This window comes from Rhipicephalus microplus, chromosome 10, assembly GCF_043290135.1.
Source record: "Rhipicephalus microplus isolate Deutch F79 chromosome 10, USDA_Rmic, whole genome shotgun sequence".
NCBI classification, from domain to species: Eukaryota; Metazoa; Arthropoda; class Arachnida; order Ixodida; family Ixodidae; genus Rhipicephalus; species Rhipicephalus microplus.
Window position 1 is genome coordinate 83518581 of NC_134709.1, and position 21141 is coordinate 83539721.

The 21141-nt window shown below is 44.7% G+C and overlaps 1 protein-coding gene and 1 non-coding gene across 2 annotated transcripts in view; one reads left to right on the top strand and one right to left on the bottom strand.

The window, feature by feature from the left end:
- Nucleotides 1–2063: 2063 nt before the first annotated feature.
- Nucleotides 2064–2135, top strand: TRNAC-GCA (transfer RNA cysteine (anticodon GCA)). The gene has a single exon. It is a non-coding gene; the product is annotated as a tRNA-Cys (tRNA).
- Nucleotides 2136–12650: 10515 nt separating this feature from the next.
- Nucleotides 12651–21141, bottom strand: part of GlcT (ceramide glucosyltransferase) — a 71511-nt gene continuing 63020 nt past the window's right edge. Inside the window, exons 6-9 of the mRNA XM_037432314.2 lie at nt 19491–19669; nt 18314–18400; nt 16754–16943; nt 12651–12975 (exon numbers count right to left, since the gene is read on the bottom strand). Coding sequence (XP_037288211.2) covers nt 12802–12975; nt 16754–16943; nt 18314–18400; nt 19491–19669 — 630 coding nt within the window. The 3' untranslated portion in view covers nt 12651–12801. The remainder of the gene's footprint in view (nt 12976–16753; nt 16944–18313; nt 18401–19490; nt 19670–21141) is intronic.

Genomic DNA, 21141 nt, shown 5'->3' on the forward strand with positions numbered 1-21141 from the left:
TTTAACCTCCCGGTGCCATCGTGGGCGGGGCCCCCAGAAGGTACCCCCTGACGGGGGCATTCTCGTCATCTCAGGACCAAATAAAGTTCTTTGACTGACTGACTGAGGCTCGGTGTCTCACCTGATTGCCTACTCTGACTTCACGGGAGCGCTACTAAATCCAGGTATGACAGCCGACCGACCACGTACAAACCTGGTGATCCAGTGTCGAACTACCTGCGCATCTCAGGTCACCGCAAATGTCGTTGTGGTGCTTTTGAATGGATGGATATGGCTGTACCCTTTAGATCGGGCGGGGGCTAGCGCCATCAAGCCGTAATACCTAATGAACCAAAAACTAGACTTATATTTTTTCCCTTAAATAGTGAGGTTGAGGATTCGTACTTTGCAGCTAAGTGTTCCTTTTTCACTCGTGCCTTGACTTTAGCCACCAATCAGATAACCTCCTTCTAGTTAATTCTACCCGCTTAATGTCTATTTTGCCCTCACTGTCCCTAAACCCCAGTGCTTTGAAAAACTCTGCGCCATCAACCTGGACTACAGGGTGAAGCCCTTTACAGAACATTATCAAGTGTTCGGCAGTTTCTTCTTTCTCTCCACACGCACTGCATACCGTGTCTACCCCTTCGTATTTGGCCCGATATGTCTTTGTTCGCAATGTTTTTCAGCCATGTTTTCAACGCCCTCTATCGCTCATTTACGTCAAGGTTCCGCGGCCCTTTGTAGCTTCACCTTCAGCTCAGGCCAGGTGCGTAGCCAGAACTTCATTTATTTTTTGGGGTGGAGTGGGGGGCTAGGTCAAGAGGGCGTTATCTTGAATTCGGGAGAGGCACTCCTTAAAATGGTAATTTTTTGCTCTCTATGCCATGGTGAATTTCAGGGGGGAGGGAGGGGGGCGTGCATGTACCCGGTGTGCCAACCCCTGGCTCAGGTGTCCAGCGTCCGTTGAGGTCGTGCAGATCGGCTCGGATATTTCTTCCCTGGTGAATTTTTCATCTATTGATGTAATTTGCACCTGTGGCGGCTGGACCCAACGGGAGATACTTATGAATGAGCTTGTGGCCGATTGCCTGGTCTCGTAGTTCTCGCACGGTGGCTGTTTGGTCGCTTCGGCGATCAGTGCGACAGTGTTCCTCAACAGCTCTGTCTGAACCGGCTACCTCCTTTCGCAGTTTACGAGATATGTAGTCCGCAACTATATTTTTGTGTGTTTCTAAATGTATTTCTGAAATACCCGGCTATTAGATATCTCGCGGTGCATTTCATCGGTTTTATTCAAAATATTTAATGAGAACGTTAAACTAAGTTCATAATTCGCGCCTTTCGCAAGGAAATATTTCCTTGACGTCACCATTAGACACGTTATGATCTACGAGCGCGTAACACAATAAGTATAGCTTTTCTTTCAAATCTAACAAAATATGTAAATATATCCGCCCAGTTAGGTAATACCAGAGTAATTTTTATGCACCATAAAAGGCGTCAACTGACAGTACTACTTTTTCTTACGCATCCCTGACGGCCACGGCACACGCCGTAGGTTCCACTCCAGTGCACGGAACAGTTTCGTGTGCTGACGATGTTTACCGCTTACGTTAAGCATATGGTATAATCCCCAAAGCTGATGTTCTCGGTGACGCCTGTACGGCTGTCACAACGCGTAGCTTGTGAAAGTCGACTGACTACAGCAACTAAATTTGAGTAGAACACGAAGCAAGCGAGACAGGTGCCGTGCAGTGCTCCGCGCTGACGTAATCGTCAATACGTGGGGTTTTGCTGACATAACTAGTTTCGAGATAATGTTCAGCAGGCTTATCGAGATACAGTTAATTGGTGTTGTGGTGAAACCTGGGCAAGCAAATGTCGTAGTTTTGCGACCGGCCGGTGTTCATATTCGGCCTTTATCGTTGCCTCGTATTCTGATGTTACCTTCGTCAAGTTGGCCGCCACCTCGATAAAAATTTTGAAAAGCGATGAACAAATACAAACACTGCATCATAACACCTAGCATAACGCTTTTAGAAAGTTTTAAAATGGGCGGAAACGCTGCACCGCAACGTCATGGGGGTATAGCTCAGTGGTAGAGCATTCGACTGCAGATCGAGAGGTCCCCGGTTCAAACCCGGGTGCCCCCTCAACATTTTTTTTTCTGTTGGTGTATATATTTATTTTATTGATATAGCAATAAGTTGGCTGTGAAGTCTCAGTTGCGTGGACAGTTACTACGCATCAAATTCATTGAGGGGCAGCCCATAAGTGGAAGCAGCACAGCTGTTTCTCAGAGAGCCGGAAAAATTAATATTCATTTTTTATAGACAACTGACGACGTTAATTTGATTAACAATAGGTCTTGGCCAGAATTTGAGTTTGAAGCGGTGGCACGCGTTGAGGAGTATGTGCGGCTTGGCAAGTTTACCTTGCCCCCTGCCTTTGAATTATATTGTTGCATTTTGTATGTGGAAAAATATGTGCAAACATACAAACACGCACGTGGAGAAGAGCTTACAGAAAGAAGTCAGACGCCCCCCCACCCCACAACAAATATTTTTCGGCTATACCACTGTAGGAGGGGCGGGGGAGCCTGAATCAAGAAGTGTGAGCACGTTGACATATTTGTAGTCTACGTGTGTTTAAAACGTAGGTCTTGCTATTATTTGCTTTTATTCGTAGTCCCTTCAGTGCATTGCTTTGATTGCCTTCATATACGATTGTTTATACACATACCACGTAGAACTTTTTTGAGGGCTTCAACATTTTTTGCTGATGCTCAACATGCAAGATGACTTCTCGTGTGTGAAAAATTAATGTCGCACACTTGGCCAGGAACTGGTGAATGATGCTCACTCCAAGAATAAAGCAATAGAGCAGCTTTCTAAGCTGCATTGTGCATGTTTGCCAAAGTGTATATTCCTTGTTTGCTGTCTTTCTGTAAGGCAGCTTTAGTTGTCCAGTAACCGCACCTCTATTTTCACCATTCCATTAAGACCATCGCCCTAATCTCCGCACACAATGCAGGCTAATTAAGGCGGGCTTTGTGTGGCACGCGACAGATTCATTCTGTGACCATCACACACCAAGTTGCAATTGCTCACACAGGAATGGCCTGTGCGATGAAGCGGCACTTGTGACTGCTGCCCCTTAGTTATGGCCACGTGAGAATTCCACAAAATATGGCTATCTTGTGAGCAGAGCTCACTGAATTGCAAAATACTTTAAATCAGACACCTCTCTCTGCCAATTCGTAAGAGAATTCCAACGAGGACAGTACATACCGTCAAGCTTCAAAATATGGAAGGTACTGTCAAGACCATGAATGCAGGAGCTGTTTTAGGCTGCCGTAAAAGTCGAATCAGCCACTTTCGTATGTCAAAATATGATGTAAATCTATGATATTGTGCTGCCTTCCCAAACTACAAAGATCTCGACTACTTTACAGTGACATTGCAGTCTGTAAGTTTTGATAGTTGACTGTACGTGACTGTGCCTCATTACAAGGATAGTTCATATAGTTGCTGGTTAGGGGATGTTTGATTTCAGTATGCAAGTAAACGTACTACATGAGGAATGAATAATTGCCAACAAGGACAGGCACCTCTCTTCGTCGGTTGTCATGGGGTGCTTTCCTTGTCTTGTGCACTGTGCTTGCCTTGTGGTGTGCGCTAGACACTGAAATGGAATGCCAACATGCCCAAACTATAACGCAGTTTCTCATTTGTTTGAATGTAGGTGTGCTTGGCTACACTGTATTCAGGCACATTGCATAAGTCTTGTCAAAAGGTCCTGTTGCAGGAGGCCAGCACTCAATGCACGCAGCAGCGTAGTTTTTGCCTGCTATCGCACAAAATCACCACGAAGAAGGAGCCCTTGTTCAATGGTCTCCAACACACCGTAACTGCTGTAACCGTTCACAGTTGCAAGATCGAGCCATTGACTGTGTGCTTGCGTCCACGCACCGGACAATGTGATGTCATGAAACCCCGGAAGGAGCTGTCAGGAGTTCATGACGAACATGTATGGAATGTAACCACTGAGCAAGAACGTATCCATGAGAGAGAGAAAGGAAAGGCCAGGAGGTTAACCAGATATTGGCATCTGGTTTGCTACCCAGTGCTGGGGGCGGGGAAATGGGGCAGAATGCAACCACTGTATGGCATGTAAGTTGCTGTGATAACTGGAAAACGATTTCTACCTTTAAATGTCATACCAACATTTCTTCCTATGCATTCTCTCTCAAATCTATACTAACTGATTGGAACATTTCATGAAATGGCTAGTAAGTACATCGATAATTTTGTTTTCATGTTTTGAAATCACTTATGAAATAGCAAACGCATGTGCCGAGTATATTGAAAATCTATTTGTATAACCATACGTATGTTTTCTTTGTGTATTGTGACAGTGTACTTGCATATCAGTGTATATATCTGTGTGCAAAGCAAAAGAAAGTGGAATTCACTCAGACTAGCTCAAGAAATATATCTCGCGCTTTGGACTCGCTCGGACTCAACAAAACTTTCCTGGGCCGAACTCACTCGGACTCACACTGGCAAAAATTTTCTCCGACTGGACTCACTCAAGCAAACTCACTTAAACCCGTACTTGTACTCTCAACTCGGTCTGAGTCAGACCAGGTAAGTCGAGTCATAAGCGAGTTCACTGATCCATGGTGCAAAGGGCCGTTTTTTACTGGTCATGTTATTGGTTACCCATTAACTGTGTTGCAGGGTGTAGTTTCTACATTACATGCATCGGAGTGCATGTGCTGCTCCATTAAACGAGTCACATTTCACACTGCGACAGGCTGGTTAAAAGGTCATTGCCATTCAAGGCGACTTCTTCCGACTTTTTGTACTGCCCAAATTTTTTTTTTTTTTTGTCCTAGGGTAGAACATGTAGTTTCCTGCAGTTTTCGCAAGCTTTCCGATAAGAAACACGTTATATACACCAAGGTAGCCAACAAAGCAGCAGCTCTGCAATGCACAGGTTGCAATATTAGCAGTTTCTTTGTAGGGTGCCGATAAAACATTGTCACTGCATATATGAAATTTGCAAACCCTAGTTTACTTTCAGAGAGGGAAAGTGGGGAGGCTCTAAACCGTCCTTAGGTTTTCCATGAGACTGTGCTCAACGATGCTGCTACTCCAAGTACTTTATTTGTGAAGGAAAAACTTCAACCCATTTTGGGTGAACATCTTGAAACTTTTGAACAACCAACTGAAAAGTTTGTCACATGATCTGTGCCACTATGAAACTAGTGATAATGTGTCTGCCTTTGGTAGAAAAGACAATGACAGAGGGAGGGAGAGAAAGATTTTATTCACAGAAGTACAAGAGCTCTTCCTGGTACTGTGGAGCCCTTAGTTCAGGGCCCCATTGGCTCGTTTCATTCCATGTGCCTATTAGATAACCCGGGCTGCTCCGACCTGGTCAGTGCAGCCTCCCAGAAGCTGGTCGGTGTGGACATTCCTAGGTGCATCGACACACAATACGGTCAGTACGAGCGACATTAGACACCTTTAGCTGAGCGTTCACAATGTACTCCGGTCAGACCTGCACACACAAACACGTAAACTAGTGCGCGTGCGCAGAACGATTGTACGAGCAATGGAACGTAGAACGCACCTCGCCCTCCACTTGCGAAGCAAACCGAGCGAAGCGTGAAAGTGCGTCCACTTGGTTTCACCGACAGCTTGCAGCGATGGTGACCACATCTCAGCAATACATGCCTGTAAAAAATGCTACATTTGTGCAGTTCACTGCACTGTCTCGGGCCACTATTTCTGTGTGGAGCAGAGCATAAGCGATGCTCAATTATAAGCGTCTATTGTGTGGCGTGAAAGAGGTGGCAGAAAACACAGGGAAATGAATCGGCGTGAAGCCACTGTCACGCAACAGCTTCCTCTCGATCGAGTGGTTTATGTAGGGGTGAAAAGTACATCCGGGTTTGTCTATAACGTGCATTTCAATGTCATTCAATGGAAGACCTTGACAATGGGCTAGCTGGTTTCACATGATCAGCACCTCTTGCGTAAAAATTTGCAAAAAAAAATGCGCAATAGAATTATTGCACTGATGTGTTTTAGAAGTTTTTCGTTGCTCTCTTCACTTTTTTGTAAAGTTTTCGCTAGAAACGTTGATTCGCTCAACGGCCTTTTGGTGTATTCTCTGGGTTGGATAGTTGTACCACGGCTGTCCGGATCGTCCAGGACGCCACGTTTCTGCCAATGGTGCCCAGTTCGTGAGCATTAGAACTACTGTGTAAGGGCATTAAAAAAAAAAGGGGGGGGGGGGGGGGAGTGTCCAGGTGTTCAGCTGATGCGCACCTTTTGTAACAATGTGGGAAGCAGTGACGTGAGGATATGGAGTGTTTAGGGTGCCAGCATACTTTTTGCTATGTTCCTGCAGGTGATTTGTGAATAATTATAAATGGAATGTATAAGCACATTTTAAATTGGCAAAACATGTGCAGATAGGGTGTCAACAACAAGAATGCACTCTGGGGTTTCACGCAACAAAATGAAAATTCCACGATGATCCATGTCATAGTGTGGAGGACTCTGGGCTAATTTAGACCACCTGTGGTTCTTTAATGTGCAGCTAAATAAACGTACACGACTGTTCTTGTATTTTTTCATCATCAAAACGTGACTCTCATGGCTGGGAATAGAATTCACAGTGCGCTGTAGCGTATCACCACAGTTGCCAAGTCACCACAGCCGGTGTACAATGCCACAAAAAAGAATTTGTTATAACAGTAGTCTAACTGCATGCAGTGGGAATGACGAGTACACGCTCGCACTAACGACATTTTGTGAGAGATGAAGGGAACTGGATCAGCAGTTGGCTTTATACTTTGTTTTATTTGTCACCTTTGTTTGCTCGCTGCAATAACAAAAAGCACTTTGGGCTGAGTCTTGTAAAAAAAAATGCTCGAAATCAAGAACAATGCAATAGTAGTACTGGTCAATTAGACAACTCGATACCCCGTCCCACTTTCATTGTCTTTCACGATAACACCGCACCCTTGTCCAGGCGGCAACATTGGGCACAGTTACGGCATGAAAAATGCGCGGCCCTTTGAACGACACAATGTAAAAAGCGACATGGCATCGTTCCAGCAAGAGACATTTCTAGACACGAACATGTCCCGCTCACGGACAAGCAAATTTTCGGAGAATGTGACGAAAGTGGCGCAGCCGTGACAAGAGCAGAACCGGAGCAGAGGTCAAATGCCCGACTGGCTTTTCTCATGAAGCGGGGCAATTCTTCTCATGGTGGTTGTTGGCAGCTTCCCCCAGCTCTAGCTTTGCTCTGACAAAGCTACACAACGAAGCAAAGCATAATTTCAGTTCGACAACAACCTTCCTTCTGCCGCCACCACTTTCAAAAGCACAAGGACAATGGTTGTGATAAACTTAGTAACTACAAGACTGACAGAGTTGCAGTGTGCAAAACCTTGGGCAATGCAAAGCGATGCGACGCTTCGTTGTAAAAAGAATGGCGGAGAGCACCACAGGAAGAAGACTGCGTAGCAAAGCTGTGATTCCGGAGAACGTCGGATGCAGCTGTCAACGCAGGTGTAACGAGGCCATAGTGTGGAAGTCCAATGTAAAGACATTATGCACACACATTCTTGTTCGTAAACAGGAGGCACACCGGCGTTGACCAGCCACGAGCAATGACATGCTAATTCAAGACAAAACATGGCCTTTCCTGTTTGTACGATGAAAGCAGCAAAGAGTGCAAGCTTACAACATATCACATTATGCCAAATAAGATTTGGCAATACATACCGTAAAGCATATGCAGAAGGTAGTGCGAAAGCCTAAATGAAGCACTCCCTCAAGCTGTGCACAAGATGACGCTATCCCATGCATGATCATCAGCTGCCTTCGATTGGAAGTCTCTTCTCATGTTTACAGCATGCAAAGCTAGCATTTTCTCGCAAGTTCGATGTGAAACGCATATTTGTAGACAGCCCCTAGAGAGCAGCTATAATGCTTTAGAAGCTGCGGGTTTGTTCGTAGGAGCAATTTGCATTGTCCAAGGTTGCAGCATTTCGTCAGACAGCTATTGCATACATCCATTAATATTGAGAGGTAGAACATTAAACTCTTTTTTAAAACAAACGTAAAGCTTACAACGCAACTTACAGCCAATAACATCTGCGGTTTTTCACAGATGACTCGGTGCATAAGCAGTCTGTCTGCAGAATGCTTCACAGTTTATTAAAAGCTACTGCGAGAGTTCCCATTTAAAATCTTTGCATTGCGAGAGGCACAGGAAAACAACAGAATGCTTTCGGCATAAACTTTATCAGAACTGACCAATCTAATTGAATCTGATAAGTCAATCCGGACTGCGCACCCGGCAATCCGGATCAAATGATCACGATATCAGGATCAGGATTGCATGTAACCTCCTGAAGCACTAAAACATGCAGATGAAGTGGTCATACTGAAAAGGTGACAAACGGCACATGCACCAAACAGGCCAGTACCCAGTCGGCTAGCGACGTGGCAGTTGCAACAATCACGGAATCAACAGGCTAAAATCACGAGTGTCTGTATAGACGGTACTGGTAACTAGGCAGTGATGAAGGGTGCTGCTAGAGGTTGTAAAACTCGGAGTCTCGCTGGAAACGACAACCTGTTTGGTGCACGTGCACCTACTAGTCTGCTACGAGAACGATGACAAAACGTGGGACGTGTCTCGCAGCTGTCCACTTTGCGGGGGTGGGGGAACACTTTTAAACGAGATACTACTGACGAAGTGAGAGATTAAAAGAACTTACACTTAGACACTCTCGAACTGATCGACTGTGCGGAAAAAACAAAGCAGGTACCTTAGGTGAAACGCAGAATTAAAAGAATACACCATATACACTACCAAACTGACTGTTTCCGCAGAGCGGAAAGCAGAATTGAAATGTAGTCCTTGCATGGCAATGGAGAGTGGGGTTCACCCACGGCAAACAACGCACACCACATTTTCTTGTTTTTCGCGATTGCCGTAGCTCTGTCTGTGTTGCGAATTGCGCACAGCGCTCAGGACCATAACGTCTCATGACCTGACACTAGTGAACTACTTCTAGTAATTCTGTCACTCTGGCACAAAGCACATGCACGCATGCGTGAGAAACCCCCTCTCAAGATGTGTTGACAAAAGGGACTGTGATCGTCGAACAGGCTGCATTTGCGAGTCGAACAAGTAATTTTGGCATTGCACCATCTCTGTTGTGGTCAAGATACACTGGCTTGAGCGCTCCTCTCACGGCCCCCCTCGATTTACAGATTGCCGAAGGCCCGAGTCGATAAAGCTCCAGTCCGCTTGAGTTCTAGCTGCCTGTGAGAACATAAAACGCCACGGACAGATTTTTCTTATGACTTTTCTAATGCAATGATTAAAGCAGTAAATCATGTAGAAGCACTATTCATTCAAAGTTTTTGCAATTCCACACATAGTTGCATCCTGCTTGAGATAACTAAATGCGGGGAACTGCAAATTATTGTTCAAGTTGAGAACACCAAACAAGACACCGTTAAAAGGTTTATAGGGTTAATACTGGAACTCGATCAATAGTTATTTTACAAAGTAATGGGCGGAGGTGAGCGGCTTGAAAGTACAGGGCACTCTTTCAACTCTGTATTTGGACCGGCGAATGCATGACGCGACTATTAGCATCCAGTTTGAATTTGATGTTGCACCAAGCATGGACGCTTTAATGTCCGATATGGACTTGCCTCGAAGACAATTGGAGTGAATGAAAACTGCAGTGAACGAATTCCGAATCAACACTCTGCAGCTTGCTGCTCACCAGCAACTTCCATTGCATTTGCACAACCTGAAAACAGACGAGCATTTCCGGGGCATAGCCGGGGGTGCGCGGAGTGGCCACACTAAGCTCGTGCCCCCCCCCCCCCCCCCTGAAATTGTTTTTCGCCATAGTGTAGAGAGCGAAATATGACCATTTCAAGGGTTTTTTACCTCTCGAAATCAAGGTGGCGCCTCTTCCCTAGAAAAATTTCTGGCTACGCCCCTGAAGTGTTTGAGTGCACAGGCTAGATTCTGAATAAGTGCAATCCCACTGAGAAAAAGGGTGTCTACAAGTTCATCTCAGATTATTTTGGGTTATTTAGAATTTTTAATAGTCAGAGTCCACATCATAGTCACTTGACTGCAGGTTTGCTTGCAAATTAATTTTGCATGCTGTTCCATCTATGTATGCTGTTCCTTTGCTGTACTTTCATGGTGCTGCATTGTTTGAAACCTATACATTATATTATTTTGCAGCGAAATTACCATTGTTATTACTTTCCTGCTTTAAGCAGCCTCACATACAAAAGCCCAGTAGAAAAGTTACTTGTTAAAAACAGATTATGTGAACGGTTTCGGAGAAACTCAATTTCGTTTCCAAAGACAAAACTTGAAAAACAATAATGTAGAGGGTCCAGATAGGTTATGCGGTTTGCTTTAGTCTGTATACTTGCTTGTCTGTGGAAGCATGCCAGACTATGGCAAGAGTTTGGATCCCAGTCTCAACAACATCGGACAATAGCCAAACAAGTAATTGTTGCCTTGTGCAGCAGACTTTTTTGAAATACTCCAGTTCATCGTGTTTGAAAGAATGAAGCCTGAATTTCTTGTTCTTCAGTGGTGCAGAATAGGAAGATGCCACAATCTGCACACGCTGACGACCGCTGCAAGGGGTTGCACGCACAGTACGCAAATTTGCAACGCACAAGACGAGTGCGTTATACTAACGCTTTCAAAAAATGTTGTCAATATCCAACCATACACGTAGACATTGCATAGTTTGCAAGATAAGCTGCGCGGAAGAAAGACACGGTTTTCACTGCCGAACAAAGAAGCGTAGCATGCGGTGGAAGACCCACGCAGACATAATGTTGGAGAAGCTAAAATGACTGTGCAGTAACTCCGGTCCCGAGGAATGTTTGTCAAGAGACGGCAGCAAAGTGAGAGAACATTGCAAGACTGTTTAATATATGCCTGGATCCCTTTTGTTTTAGTCACACGTGTCAAGCTCGACACCGCAATCCAGCTGTCGGTTCAAAAGATAGCCTCTGATGATTTCTGACTAGAACGATCATAACTTTCACTTTGAAGTGTACCTGTAGACACAGACTGCCCGACTGAGCCCAAGTTGAAGTGTATCTGCTGGAGTGCCAAACCAAAACAGCCTGATTGTACCTAATCACGACGACCATAAATTTCAGGCACTACATCCCACCAGGTACAGGAGAGGATTGTGCAAAAGACTGTCACGGTGAACTTGTTTTGTTCCTTTAGAAAAACTTGCAGCGGCACTTGCGTTGGGCTTGAAGAATTGCCGCTCGAAATAAATAAACGCCTGCAAGTTCACAATATACAATGCCAGCGTAAAAAAACAAAACAAAAGCTAAATACTTTCAGCATGCCACAACACTAGCTCTTAAGACATTGTTCCAGCACAGATGGACAGGTGGCCACATAACTTCACGTGTCAACAAAACCTCCTTGGTCACTTCATTTATACTTTGTATATACAGCAACACATGACATCACGAGAACGTCATTCAAAAGCACTTTTTCTTTTCCCGGTGCAACACCGGGACCACCAGAAGCACAATTGTTATTCACATTCTCTAACACTCAACTTCCATAATCTTTTCACGCGATAAAGGCTGTCGTAGTCTATTGTTAGCCTTCGAGAGTTTGTAGGCTGTTGGAATTTTTTTTTCTTCTTGCACACTTGTACTGTGTTTCGAGAAAGAAAAAGGCGTGGTCGGGTCTTTTCCTTTACTCAAAACAACGAGCAACCAACAAACTCACAGGCAACAACCAACGCTGGAAAACAAAAACAGTGCAAACGCGAGGCTCGACTCCTGTCCATCTTAAAAGAAGTTGCTGAGGAATTAACAAGGTATGGCATACGAAAAATAAAGAAAACAACAGGGAAAAGGAAGGAAGGAACACAACGTCCATGAACAGATCTCGGGGCGGCAACAATTGACACTCCTTCAGCAACGATATGTGCGTGTCCCATGGCGCAAGTATGTCACGATCTTCGGTCCCAAAGCAACAACACGATGAGTCCAAACAAAAAAGAGTGACGGGAAATGATGTCAACAAAATGTAACAACAATGCAATAAGGAGACACTGGAAAGAAAAAAAAGGGGGGTAAAGGAGAGAGAGACAGTGATTTTGGGAAAAATGGAGCAAGGAGTTCACAAGTTCCTTTCATTCTATGTACAAAACACACTGAAGTCTAAGCACACGCACACTCAGACACTCACGACGCACTTTTGAAATCTAGTCTTGCCTTTGAAACGCGCAACCAGCACGAGCTCCCGGCATTTGGAAGTAAAACGGAGGCAAAAAAAGAAACAGAACGGCTGGCACCGCCGACTAGGGGCCGCTGCTTGAAGCTCTTTCCATTCACAGCACAACAGTGAGTGAGTCGGCACGGAAAAAGCGTCGAGCCGTTGCATCTGCTCGTCGAGAAGCGATCGAGTCGGCCACCCCGGAGCGTAGGCTGGCACGCGCACCCGCCGAACGAGGAACCACGGAGGAATGAAACAAAATCTTTGCCGTCGCTGGAAGAAGATCGTCGGGCGCTGACCGGCAGCGGGCGTGTGGAAAGGGCACTTTCCTCAGCTCTCATTGACCGACACACACTCTCCCTTGCTGTTTGCTTTGTTCACACCGTTTGATGTGGCGACGCACAGTGGGAGCTTTGCGCTACGACGTGGCATTTTCTTTATGTTTTGTTCCTAAAGGTTATGGAGCGGGGCACTTCACTAAGAGTCCGGCTTGACCACCTCAACAGTGCCGCCCCACCGTAACCGGTACAGTCCGGCCCGCCACCGAATCGTCGGGTTCCACAAGGCGTGCAGGAACAGGTAGAGGGCGCCGCACTCTCGGAATGTCCATGCGACCACAAACTCCCACTTGTTGAACGGAAGAAGGCCATTCTGTTTGGGCAGGTAAGAATAAGGGGGGGAGAGAAAACAGCCAAAGAGGTTAAAGACAAGCGGAACAGATAGACCTGGCATTCGGTCATTATACTACACAGTACAGTCGAGACGATCAAGTACGATTGCACGGGCCATGTTTGAATGTCCTGATGCACTTTCAACTAAAGTTTGAAGTGCACAGCACCAGCAAAGAGCATGTGACAAAACTTGTAAAGATGTTCTTTCCGACTGTTAATGTCCGATTAGAATGTTCACCGAGATGTGAATAAATTCGTCATCATTATGTTAAAGATCTGTGCAGTCATCATCGCCACTCGCCACATTTACAACGTTAGAACAAAGCAGCCGCCTGCTCCTGTTGAAAAAACATCTACCGTGATGCAACTGGCAGCACTTCACACACGTAATTCACACAATTTTGGTCCCCATCAACCACAAGTTCGATTTTACACGTCCGCTTCGCTTGTCTCTACGTCGTGACAAGCGTCCATCAAGAACCGCAAGTACTTCCTCTATGCTTTTTTTCGACTACATTATCCAGTTGCTTCATAAGGTTGCATCTAATGAAAACAAGGCCTACCAGTAAATAACCCTTCTCCTGCATAATTAGGTACTTTTTGTACAACGAGCACTTCCTTGCGACGGCATTTCACTGCACTGTCATATTCTGTATGAGGCGTGACGTGCAAGTTGTGACCAGTGAATTACTTTTGAAAAACAGAGCTCTGCTATTCCAGTAATACACATAACACCATGCTTTCTGATCAGAGTAATAGTAATACATTGGTTTACAAAGAAGCACTGTGGGCAATCAACTTGGCCACTAGCAAAGTAGGCTGTGCAGCGTACTGCTGCATTATCTTAGCAACTGTTTAATTAGTTTCGGCTTCTTTTTTTTTCGCAAGACATTCTTTCATGGGCCTGTGCAGAGATTGCACGACAGAAAGGAGGTCCGCACCATATTTGAATCCAACATGACAGCACTCTGCAACTTTTGAAAGAAGCTGCACGACTTCCTTAAAATGAAAGCATGGCACAAAAGATACAGCCCAAGAGTGACTAAAATACGAGACTACTCCTCACTGCCAACTGGTGTATATTACAAAATTGAGAAAAATATACACTCGGTACATCACTGGCACACTTGCGGTACATCAAATGGCAAATCCAGTCAAGAGACCCCCTACACATCACGGTAAAGCAACTATAACTCACTTCTTCGCAAAACCCTGGCTGACAGGATTTAAAAAAAAAATGTTTCACATGAAAATGAAGAGCACAGACTGTGCCAGCTAAACATCAGTGTTTTTGTGGGGGAGTGTGCTTTAGCTGCTATGCTGAAAAAGTATGGAGGATGGAAAGCTCTTTATTGAAAAAGAGGGAGGCGCATGTCCTCTATGGGGTAAGTGGGACTTTCAAACTATACTAATGTTTCAGCATCGTAGGTTTTGCACTTATTCTATTCGCAATAACTGGTACTGAGGCGGCATGTGGTCATTACTGTGGTTTGTCGGACCCCCTAAACCACACTAACCAGGCCGCTCTGACCTCCATGTTACACAAATAATAACTGCGTGACCAGGTCTGTAAGGAGCATTTCACAATAATTTGCTGACTGCAAAGCTTGTATGGCCATACGCCCTTTATAAAATGTGGAACACTACCAAAGCAAGTGGTGAAGGTCTGCACGGTAGCGCAGCCCGCAGTGATTGCAGGTCACTGTCGCAATGTCCGATTGTCGCCATTTCGCTGAAGAATATGGTGTGCATGCAGAATTTGTGCAGACCTTACTAATGAAGACTTCTTGGGGGCGCGAAAGCGAACACTTGCTCGAAAAGAGGACTGGTGGGGTAACCTGCGCAGTGCGTTTTTTACCAGCATGACATATGGATGCGTGCGTTTAGTGCATTGTGGCTGTTGAGAGAGCCATTCGACTTAAGAGCTAATAGGGATTAGCGCTGAGGGGTGGGGGCAGAGAAAGATTGGTCGACCCACCTACGGAAGCAGCAGCGACGTGTGCCGCCGTTATTGTCCCCGAGCACACTTGTAATACACATAGCAGGTCTTTTGACTGGATCCACCATTTGATGTGCATGCAAGTGCACCTGGAACGTATTGTGAACATGTCTTCATTTTTTTTTCTTATAAACGAATTGGTAGTGAGTGCTTGTTTCATTTCTTTGTCGCTCCTACGCTGTCTTTTATGTTCTCTGCTGTTACTGACCATGACACAACTTGCCCAGCAATGCGTTCTATGTAGGGAAGTGTGAACAGTAAATTTCAGATTTAAAAAGAATTCGAAGTGAATAGTGATTTGTAGAATTCGAATCAAATAGTTCGAATAGTATATGCAGACGAACCCACTTACAACAATCCCAAATATAACGATCTATCAGCTATTATGACCATATTTCGGTGCACTTATGATTTCCTTATGCTGCCCACCAAAACTGCTTTCACATATAGCGAACATTTTTCAAAGCCTCCTACTTTTATAATGAACACTTCCAATATAGATACTGTAAAAATATGGCGCATACAAAGCGAAAAAAATATAAGGTTGAAACTGGCATTCTAAAGCATGCGAGAGTCGCACGCTCGCACGTGGACTGCTGCAGTTCACACGCGACAAAGGTGTCACCAACGTCACAATGCACTACAAAGGTCTTCCGTATTTCATCAACGGCAGAGGCTGATCAATCTGTGATAACGACTTCCGAGTGGTTGTAGCCATGCCTTAACAGATAAGCATCCGAAAAGAGCGAAAGCGAGGTGGCTGGTGTCGATGAACGTGCCATTTTGACTCATTGCCAACAACCTTATCCCAGTCATCTGCAGATATCTGCTCGGCTATGAGTGTTTAAACCGTGGGGAATAACGGCAGTACAAGTGCGTTCTGCAGCCGTTTGCCACTTTACTGCCGCCACGTTATGTAAGGCTGCTTGCGCATTGCTTGCAAAGTGTATGTCTATATATTGTATTGAATGAACAGGCTTCTCGCCACACCAGAGCATGATACGAAATGAAGCATGCACGAAAAACGTGCAAATGCGAGAATACATTAGACCGCAACTGGCCGGTTTTGAGACAGCAATAGCAGAGTAAGCAAAATGTTGTACGCAACTAGCCAAGTATTGGTTCCACATGGTGGTACCACCCTTAAGCGGAACGGTGCGAATTCATTGCGAACGTGGTTTAATTCACTCTTTAGCAGACAGCGGGCATTGCTCAACAGGCCGAAAGCCCACCTCAAAACCAGAGGGTTTGTTAGCACTTTTAAATAAATATGCACAGAAAAAAAAAAAGGTTTGGTCGCTAAGTTCAGATTTTCAAGGATGAGTCCAAGTACGATAGATACTGATATAATGACCATTTATTGCAGCACTTTCGAGTTAGTCATAAATGGGCTCGACTGTATATCACATATTATAGAGAAAAATGAGCACATCTGTCATGACAACTAACCTGCACAATATTTTTTTAAAGTTGGAACAAAGCATGTGTCAATCCAGATGTGGATTTTACTGGCTAAGTGTTTTCATGGTGCAGCACTCCTAGCTCCAGTGTAACCATCTATAGAGAAAGATTCCATGTGGCCAAATATATGCATATTTGTTAATTTCAAGTAGTTTAAAATTTTGAATGAATTAAATTTGAGTGGTAGCAAATTCGAACGCTGTAATATTCGTTCAAACGATCAAAGTGCTTGAAATTTCTCCAGTGTATATTCGATGGCTTCCTCTACGGCTTCTGTGGTGATAAATGATGCACACACCTGCACGACGCTGAGAAGCATCCAGTCCAACAGGAACCAGAGCAGCAGGTGCAGCAGGTACACGGCGAAGGCGTCCCACTGGAACAGGAAGCTGGTCGCCCACGCAACCAGCGCCCCTAGCAACATGCACTCCGACAGGGGCTCCAGCAGCATCGTGTGCGGCACCATGGCAAACCGAAGCTTGGCCCACCTGCCGTCGTGAGAGACCATTGTTCAAGTGCGAGGTCACACTGTCACTTTGCTGCAATGATGCGGAATGTGGAAATCCGAAGCATTCAGGCGGTGGGACAATAACGAAAAAAAAACGACTTTAGTAGCTCGTCAATTTGCCCTTGTTAATTCAGGAAGTTGGATAATTTGGATGCGCTTTGTGGTGCAGGGAAGCATGTGTGTCGTTTAACGATATCGAACTCTCGTTTTGGCAGCTACCTGGTTAATTTGGTTGATCCTTGGACCGTGCTGGGAACAAAGTGCCACAAATGTGCAACGCAAAGGAGCAGAAACGGCATTCGTGGACAACTGAAATGGCCAAGGATCTTCAGAAAAGCATGGTCACCATTTACAATCGTGTTATTGATATGTAACAATGTCTGAGTTCAGAGCACATTTCATGTTGAGACACTGGAATTTTCAAAAGTGGTCATATTGTGAAATGATGTTGTAAATGACAAGGATTGCAGCTTTTATGCTGCTATTATGCAAAATAATTACTATATTTGCATATTTGTTAAAAAGTCAACGAACATTGATGTAATAGGCATTTTGTTGTTTTATTGGTACTTTTGTTAATTTGGCATTCAGTTATTTGATCATTTTTTTCCAATACTATGAAATCCAAATTGACGAACTTTGACCGTATCAGTAAGTTGGCCTACATATCTTGAGAGCTTTTAGATTGCACTTGGGATCAGACACCAGAGTAAGAGAGACCACACAAACCAGACTCCCGAAACAACGCGCGTGAGCAGTGAGAGTCGCGACGTCGTGGCGATAGTGCAGCACCCCCGCCAAGGCCCACAATAGTTCTCAACTGGTTAAAATTAACCAAATTGTCCTCCAGGGGGACCACAGACGAAACTTACCAAGTTTCTAGAAATTTCGTTGAGCCAGTGTGCCCAAAGGCCTCTGGAAATTTCGACTATCCAGTGTTCTTAGCATGCACACACAGAGGACAGCACACGGGCTTCTACTGATCTGCCTCCGTCAAACTGCGACCACAACATTTGGGATTCAACCGGCGATCGTCTGGTCAGCTGTCGGGCACTATAACCGCTGCTTCGCCGCGGCGCACTGTACGCGATTTTACTTGTACACCCTGGTTCACCTCTCAGTAAAACACTCCTGCTAACAAGAACATACCTTTCTGTACCCTCCAGGTTTTGTTTAATGCAGGCCTGCTGCACAGCAACCCATCTAATTTTTCTTTTGTGTGAAGCTGTTTTTCTGTATCTTGGGACAAGTGCTGATTTGCTCATCATAATTCGTGTATAAAGGGAGTAAATGGTAATTTTCTTTTAGAAGATAAACATCAATAAGCACCTGATCTGCACGGACACTCACCTTGCCACACGGGTCTGGAAAAGCCCGACCTCACAGAGGCCGGAATTCTGCCACGCTGGCTGGGAGCTAATCCTGATCTTCCAGCCCCTGCATCAAACACCACAGACAAAAAAAAAGTATTGGTAATTTAGTAACCTTCTGAGAAGGCCATCAATTTAGCGAGTAAAAAGCTGTGCCATTGCAACAAATCATTCTTTTGAAAAAAAAAAAAATAATAAATGTATTCAGACAGTGCAGTAAAGGCAGGTGTCAGAGGCTGGTCCTTGACATCAGCAAGCAGATTTATAGTGAGAGCTCACTGTACCAGCCAATGTCACACACTTGGAAAATGTTGAAACTGAAGCCATCCCGAGAATTACTATTATTATTTTTTTTTCAATTGGACACATCTTTCAAACTTACCAGCTACAAATACCATCATTATGTGCCACGTCATTTGGTTTCCTGTCAAAGCAATATCTAACTTTTCAGCAATGCACTTCAAAGACTAGAACACTATGATGTGCCATGTTGAGAAATCTGGCACACACCTTATAAAACACGGCCAACATAACCCCATACAAACAACCAACGTAAGCTGCTTCAAATTAGCTTCAGCGAGACACTTCTGTTAGTGACGATTTCAGCCTAACACGACTACTCTAAATATGGTACAACTAACAATTTTATGTTAGGTTTCACCACTTGTCTAAATTAAGTGGAAGGCCCTATGCCAGCAGTCATCGGGAACACTGTAGTGTTAAAAAAATATCAAACCTTCCCGTGCAAGGGACAAACATAGATGAAGGAATGCCTTTTGTAATGACTCTTTAAGGGTGTTCAAACCTTTTTCCATAATCTAACCATGCAGCACGGCAAGAGCAGCGCTACACATTGCAAACTAATAATGATAATGATAATAATATCTGGAATTTTACGTCCTGAACCCAGGATATGATTATGAGAGGCGCTGCAGTGGAAGGCTCTGGTAATTTCGACCATCTGGTGTTCTGTAATGTGCCCAGACATCGCACAGTACATGTGCCTCAATTATTTTGCCTCTATCGAAATGCGACTGTGGCAGCCAGGCTCAAAACCGCTATCTCCGGGTCAGCAGCAGAACACCGTAACCACTGCTCCACCGCAGCGGGCACGCATTGCAAACTGGATGAAAAAAAAAAAAAAAAATCTCACCAACCTGTCTTCAAAAGACTTGGCAAAGAAGAAGTCCTCCGCCAAGTAGTGGCCAAACGCCCTGATGCCGCCCACCTCGTCGAGCAGCTTCTTCCGCATCAACGCCGACATTCCTGTGGCGCAGTTGATGCGCAGAAGGTCGGCCGCCAGGTAGATGCGCGCGTGCGCCGTGCCAAAGTAGACCTGCATAATACGCAATACATGTACGCACATCGGTACAGTAGACGCTGGCATAGTTGGAGCTGCTGTAGATCTTTTTTTTTTTGAAACTTCTTAACTCCAGAATACTTGCACGCTCTTAACTCTAGAATACTTGTTGCACGCATTTCATGTTATATCCGGGTACATCAAAATGTACTCCATCTGTTAGTAATGCATGCCCCTGCTTCCCTAAGACATTTATGTGTTGAGTGAACAACACCTTTATGTGCTGTGTTTCTTAAACTTCTTTTTGCACTGCAGTGTGTGAAAACATTAAAAATTCACAGAAAACATCTCTTCTGAAAGCGAGGCTTACCCTCAGCCCATGTTTAAAAAAATATCACGAGTTTTCGAATGCCGAAATTTTGATTGTGATACAGATTGATGGGATTGTTACATGCAACTATATCATTGTGATGTAGTCATGTAGTGCATTGTAAAGCATGCTGTGGCGCACAATTAAATTGATATTTTGAACTTCAAGTCTATTTTTCGAGCTCCTTAGCTTTTTCACAAGCACATTTGCACTTAACCTCCCATTGAAGTACAGCTGCCACAACCCAAAATCAAACTGTCGATCTCGTGTTCGAAGCACAATGCCTTAGCTTCTAAGCCAAGGTATAGCGCACTGACGTGCGTGTGTGGTAAACGGAAGATGATAACGAAAGAAATCGACAGTGCCAAGGGACACGTTCAACCATTAAAGCTCGAGTATGTAAACTTGGTTGAGAAGAGCAGTCTGTCTTCAGTTTAATAATGATTCCACGAAGGGCTAGTTGTAGTAGCGGCATTGCAAAGTGGAACGATGCACTGCACAGATCAACCGAGACTAATGACACAAACACGCAACGGACAAGGACCTTGCACTCAACACAAAATGGGCAAGGACCTTGCGCACAGTCTTCAGCAAGCAACGCGTAAGTTGGTGCCTGGCTTAATGAAACTTCTCTGATGGGGCGATTACGCTGATGTTATGAAATGCAATGCACATAAAATTAAAAATAGTTCGGAAACCGTGGAATAACGATAGTATCAGGTGTCCTACATCCCGACACAATGACATAATCGTGAGGTGCCCCACAGAGTGGAGAACTTTAAAAGCCTCGACCATCTGGCCTTTTTTAACGTGCACTGACATCGCCTAACACAGCAGTCACATTTCGCTTCCATCGAAATGCGACCGCCGCAGATGGGAATAGAACCTACGACCTTCAGGTGAGCAGCCGAACACCATACCTGCTACACTGCTGTGACGGACTGCAATGGTGGATGAAGCAACTTAAGATACTTAAAATGTTTGTTTTCCCATACTATCTGGTGTGATGCGAGCTGAACTAAACAATGTTTTAGGACATGTACTGTCAGTATATATGCGAATGAACTGTGAAATCAGAATAGCGCCAAACCTGCAGCCATCGCGCATATCTCTCCTTTCATTCAATTTTATCCCCACA